We start from the raw sequence: 5,843 nt of genomic DNA, 5'->3' as shown, positions 1-5,843 counted from the left end.
GGGAGGGAGGGAGGGAGGGAGGAAGGAAGGAAGGAAGGAAGAAAGAAAGAAAGAAAGAAAGAGGGAGGGAGGGAGGGAGGGAGGGAGGAAGGAAGGAAGGAAGGAAGGAAGAAAGAAAGAAAGAAAGAAAGAAAGGAAGAAAGAAAGAAAGAAAGGAAGGAAGGAAGAAAGAAGAGAAATGAAAAAAGAGAGAGGGGTAGGTTTCAGGGAAGGGGGCCTCACCTGCCACAGTGGATACATTGGCTAACTGGTTGCACGGCAACACTCCTACAGAGAAGGTCACCATCACGATGCCACCGTTCTTCTTCTGCAGGGATGGTCAAAGGGACACTCAGCTTGGCCCCCAGCATAATTACATGCCTACCTATAACCCTCATAAGAAACCTTTGGGTGCCAAAGGAGACTTTACCTCCCTAGCTTTGTATCAACGAGGAAAGCCTGACCTTGATTTAGGTCAATGTCTTGACCCTGAATTTGAGAGATGTGAGAATTTTATCTTTAACATTCTCCCTACACCAGGTTCAAGAATTTAGAGGCTATGGTTTGTGGTTTTGTGGGGCAGAGAATGCTCAGTCTGAGGGCTAAGGGAATGAAGGGACAGGGCTTCAAGTCTTGATTTAGGTTCCGGGGCTAGGAAGTTTCTCACCAAGAGGTGCAGGAGGTCGTCGGGAAGATTCCGAGCATTTGGGCACACGGCCCCAGCAGCTGAGTGAGAGAAGATCACAGGTGCCTGTGATACTTCCAAGGCCCGTCGGGCTGTAGCATCCGAGACATGGGACAAATCAATCATCATACCCAAGCGATTCATTTCTGCCACCACCTTCTGCAAGGACAGGTTAGGAGGAGGGTGTGGGGGGTACACGTGTGCACACATTTATCATTCAGAGAGGGGTGTGGGTGTGTTTGTGTGGAATATCACTCAGAGTCCTTACCTCACCAAAGCTGGTCAGTCCTTTGACACTGGTGTAGAACGAGTGGACGCCCTTAGATGAGCTCTCTGCCCTGCAGGACAGGCAGGAGGCAAATTAATTGGTGGTCACACCCCTCCAAAATCTCTGCCCCTGCAATCCCACGGAGCTCATTCACAGACCCAGGCTGGCAAAAGGAAGACTCTCAGCCTTGCTTTTGTAAGACCCCAAATACCAGCCCCTGTATGTGAGTCTCAGACTACGAGGGCAGATCTTGGTCTTTGACCACAAGGGCAGTTTTCTGCTTTGGAGGGTTCTGTGCTCACCAGGGTGTGTTGCAGGTGTGTGTGAGCGTCAGGTAGCGCACCCCCAGCTGGTAGAAACTTCGAAGCACAGCGAGGCTGTTGTCTAGCGAATGGCCACCCTCCACACCAATGAGGCAGGCCAGTTTCTGGGTGCTGTTCAGAGCTGCAGGTATAGGTCAGATGATTATTTTCAGGGGCTAGAATAGTAGCTTCAACCATTCCCTAATACCTTGAATAAGTCCACTTAACTTGAACTGAGGTCACAAGTTCCAGCTCAGAGTAAGAGGTACACATACTGCGAATGAGGTCGATCTGCTCCAGTGTGAGGCGCAAGGCATCCCGGTCCTGGGTCTGGCATGGTACGTAAGCAGACCAGAACTAGAGGCAAAGCCAGGGGCTGGTTTGTGTAGGAGTGCTACATTGGCCTTTGCACCTGACAGACTTGTGAGGTCAAAGGCCACATGTAATGAATGCACTGCTTGTTCTTATTGACCTCTCTAGCCACAGCCTCATATTAGAACTTTTTCTTTCCTTGTCACTATGGTAACTGAGTTCCCATATGACTGACTTGTCATTTCTGGGAAACCAATTTCTTCAACCTTCCCCAGCAGCCATGCTGGCGTGTGTGTGTGTGTGTGTGTGTGTGTGTGTGTGTGTGTGTGTGTTGTACCTGGGCTCCCACAAAGCCATCTTTAAGCCTATCCAGGCTGGTCTGACCATGGGTGAAGTTTCTCAGGTTAGCATCTTGTAGCCCATTCCGGTAAAATTGTCTCAGGACAAGAGGCATGTCATTATGGCTGTAGGAGAGTCAAAAAAGAGGTTAGGTCAGACAAAATTGACTGAGTACTTCTGCCTGTGATCCCAGTACTCAGAAGGCTAAGGCAGGAGGATCATTTAAAGTTCCTGCCCAGGCCAGTCTAGGCTACTTCTTGTGAGTTCCAGAATAATCTGGGTATGCACAAGAGTGCACGTGGCTCTTTGGCTTCCAAGTCTAGCAGAACATGTTTCTGACAACTACTCTCATCCTACATTGTTACCCAGACCATATTGAGATCCCCTAAAACCTGGGCTGGGTTGGGGCCCCCCACTAGAGAAGTGATAGAGAAAGGCTACCCACTGATGACAGGAGACAGCATCTAGGGGTGGGTAGTAGGAGAGGGCCTTTATTAGTCCAGCAGGCTCAAAACCCTTTGCACCCAAGATGTATGTTCAGCCCTGTTTCATTCTGACCAGTCCCCAAACCATCCTTACGCACCCATCTATAAGCCGGAAGTCCTGCATCAGGGCTCTTGCGCGATCTCGCAGGTCTGGGAAATTGAGGTTACCAGAAGTGGTTGGAATGCTGAAGATGTCGGGCTTGGTGAGTGCTCTGGGGGTGCTTGGTGCAGTGGAAGCATCAGGGATACCTGGTTTTGTCTGGGTCCATATTAGAGGCTGTGAAGGCCCTAATCGCAACAGCACCAACAGGAACACTGAAGGCACTTGACTAAGCACCCAATGACCACTGAGGCCCGTGAGCGACATCTTGCTCAAGGCGGAGCAAGCCGGCACGGATGAGGGTCGTGAAGGCCTGAGAGGGATAGAAGGCAATGATATAATCCTGACCCTCAATTCAAGCCACGTAGAGACCAGGTCTGGTGAGAAGAGGTTTGAGATCACAATTGGAAACAGCCACTAGGAAAGAGGCGCAGTACAGCCGCCAGGAGGAGATACAGCCCTGCTATCCCAGTCTCGAAGGGCACTTCCATGGCCTGGGCAAGCCAAGGCCTGCAGCACCCTGTCAGCTTCTGTCTAGGCTTCCTTTGTCCCATGTCCTCTTCCCTGTTTACTGTTCCCAGGGGACCAACACAGGTGGCTTCCTAGTTGCTTCTAGGGATTGTTCTCCAAGGAAGTAGATCCGTGGTGTTTCTTTTACAGTGAAAGGGTCTCAAGCCCTTTGCAGACTGTCACTTCATGTCCCTGACTACCTGCAGCCTTCCCTGACCTCTTCAAGGGACACAAGCCCCGAGATGCCGACCTCTCCACCTTATCTACCATCCTCTGAAGATGCCAGCCAGCAACTGGGAACTATTAAGAACACACACCTGCATGCCCCAACCCTATTCAAGTGAGGCCTGCTCTCCTGCCTCAGCTGATGCTGTACCTGCCCAGGACTCACATACTGACCATCTGAGGTGAGAACAGAGAGAGCAACTGAGTGCTTCAGGGAATACTTATTAGCACAGGAACAAAAGTCTGTCAGCTAGAGAGATGGAAGAAAATGAAATACTTTCCAGGGTAGAAGAGCCTCTCCCCCCACCCCCCCTTCATCCCAGCACCTCCCTCCCAGGGCTTCAGGCTGACCTACCTCAGTGTGGGAGCCGGGTCAGACGTATGAGTACTCAGGGCTGGCACTTGTGTTCAATGGCTCCACACCCTGTATCTGAGGCACTTGTGGTCTGAGCTGTCCCAGAAACCTCAAGGACTTAGTTCCTGTCCTTGCAGGCCCCACCCTGTTTCCAGCCTGAGCCTCTTTCCCTCTCTGCTTTCTCGAGGAACAGCCCCAGCTTCACGAATGCACATGCACATATAACACAGACACTACACACCATACATAACACACCCCAAACATGTACACATACTCCCCCACACACATAACACACCACACACACATACACCACACATGTACACATAACACTGCTTCCCCCCACCCCCATACTGGCTATGTGTGTTTTTATAGACATCCCATCCCTTAAGACAGCTTCAGGATCTGTGGTTACACTCCATTGGAAAACTTTCTGTTCTGATCCCTGGCCCCCACTGGAGAGGACCCAGTTTTTGCAACCTTCCTCAGGTAGCATGAAGACTTGGAGATGTTAAGCAGCCCTCTTGGAAAAAGGAAATGGAGTCTGGACATGATAACAAATGTCCCAGCACTTGAAAGGCAGAGGCAAGTAGATCTCTGTGAATTCAAGACTAGTTTGGTCTACATACTCAGTAGACCAGATAGAGTTACAAAGTGAGCCCTGTCTCAAATGAATAAATATATTTGAATTTAAGAAGGAAATGAGCAAACTCTTCAATAAGGAGACAGAAATCTTGGACTACCCAGGACAGATGATTTGTGTTTTCGGGACTGCATATTAGTGTGTGCTATCTGTAATAGTGCTGTTCTAAAAGCAGCCAGCTCCTTGCCTGCCACAGCTAGTAAGTAGGTTTTATTGGTAGACCCACTACAGAACGTGTATTCCTTTGGGGCTGTGCTTCAGACCAAGGTGTTCTTTGCTGGATTCAGACCTGACTCCTTCCCTTACCCTCTCACACTGCCACTTTCATGCAGCCAAGTCGACAAAAGGGAAGAGAAACTCTCAGGTTTCCTGGTCTCCCTGTCACCATTGTAGATTTGAGGGTAAATATCATGCTTGTTCTGTTCCTAGTGAGCCCCGGGAAGTTGAAGGGTATAACGAATACAAATAAAGACAGCTTGGAGAGACAGCTTGATGCTTAAGACATTGGGCTGCTCTTCCAGAGCACCTGGGTTTGATTCTCAGACAAAACACCCATATACATAAATAGAATAAAATCTTAAGAAAGAAAGAGAGAGAGAGAAAGAAGGAAGGAAGGAAGGAAGGAAGGAAGGAAGGAAGGAAAGAAAGAAAGAAAGAAAGAAAGAAAGAAAGAAAGAAAGAAAGAAAGGAAGAGAGAAAGAAAGAAAGAAAGAAAGAAAGAAAGAAAGAAAGAAAGAAAGGAAGGAAGAAAGAAAGAAAGAGAGAGAGAAGGAGGGAGGGAGGGCCGGGCAGTGATGGCACACGCCTTTAATCCCAGTACTTGGGAGGCAGAGGCAGGTGAATTTCTGAGTTCGAGACCAGCCTGGTCTACAGAGTGAGTTCCAGGACAGCCAGGGCTACACAGAGAAACCCTGTCTCGAAAAACAAACAAACAAACAAACAAACAAAAAAAGAAAGAAAGAAAGGAAGGAAGAAAGAAAGAAAGAGAAGCAATGACTTAAAAGTGTCTTCCTCATTCTTTGACGCAGGGTTTCACTGAACCTGAAGCTCACCACTTCAGAGACCCTGACTGACCAGCAAGCCCAGGGACTTTCCTGTCTCCACCCCACCCTCTCCAGTACTGGGGTTAGAGGCTGCTGTGCCTGCCTTCTTAGCTGTTTACTAGGGATCCAAACTCAGGTCCCCATGCTTACACGTCCAGCACTTTACCAATATAGCTATTTCTCCTGCCTCTGCTACAGATTCTTACATTCATTTATTTCTCTGTCTGTCTACAGATGTGGAGGTCAGACAACTGGCAGGACTTGGGTCTCTCCTCTCACCATGGATGACTCAGAGATCAAGCTCAGGGTGTCAGAGCTGGCAGCAAGCGCCTTCACCTGCTGAGCTGGTGAGAATTTTATTTCTAAAGGTTTTTTTTAATTTTTAATTGTTTTATGGGTATCAGTTTTAGTTGCATGTTTGTCTGTCTACCACATGAATCCCTGGTGCTCCCAGAGGTCAGCAGAGGGAATCGGATCCCCAGAGACTGGAGTTATAGATGGTTATGAGTTACCATATGGGTGCTGAGAATCTAACCCTCCTCTTCTTCTCCTCCTTCTCCTCCTTCTCCTCCTTCTCCTCCTTCTCCTCCTTCTCCTCCT

At 48.9% G+C, this 5,843-nt stretch overlaps 1 protein-coding gene across 3 annotated transcripts in view; it reads right to left on the bottom strand.

Moving 5' to 3' along the window:
* Dpep2 (dipeptidase 2) overlaps positions 1 to 3,645 on the bottom strand; it is a 6,751-nt gene extending 3,106 nt beyond the window's left edge. Inside the window, exons 1-9 of one of the 3 annotated variants that reach the window (XM_028768537.1) lie at positions 3,561 to 3,645; positions 2,620 to 2,783; positions 2,469 to 2,520; positions 1,884 to 2,010; positions 1,462 to 1,591; positions 1,235 to 1,376; positions 933 to 1,002; positions 647 to 823; positions 223 to 307 (exon numbers count right to left, since the gene is read on the bottom strand). In XM_028768537.1, coding sequence (XP_028624370.1) covers positions 223 to 307; positions 647 to 823; positions 933 to 1,002; positions 1,235 to 1,376; positions 1,462 to 1,591; positions 1,884 to 2,010; positions 2,469 to 2,520; positions 2,620 to 2,737 — 901 coding nt within the window. In that variant the 5' untranslated portion in view covers positions 2,738 to 2,783; positions 3,561 to 3,645. Of the gene's footprint in view, positions 1 to 222; positions 308 to 646; positions 824 to 932; positions 1,003 to 1,234; positions 1,377 to 1,461; positions 1,592 to 1,883; positions 2,011 to 2,468; positions 2,784 to 3,560 lie in introns of all 3 variants that reach the window. The other 2 variants (XM_028768538.1, XM_028768536.1) reach the window with 2 other exon arrangements.
* Between the last annotated feature and the right edge of the window lie 2,198 nt (positions 3,646 to 5,843).

This window comes from Grammomys surdaster, unplaced genomic scaffold, assembly GCF_004785775.1.
Source record: "Grammomys surdaster isolate TR1022 unplaced genomic scaffold, NIH_TR_1.0 187, whole genome shotgun sequence".
NCBI lineage: Eukaryota > Metazoa > Chordata > Mammalia > Rodentia > Muridae > Grammomys > Grammomys surdaster.
The sequence above is the reverse complement of the archived record's forward strand: the minus strand, read 5'-3'. Positions and strand labels throughout refer to the sequence as shown.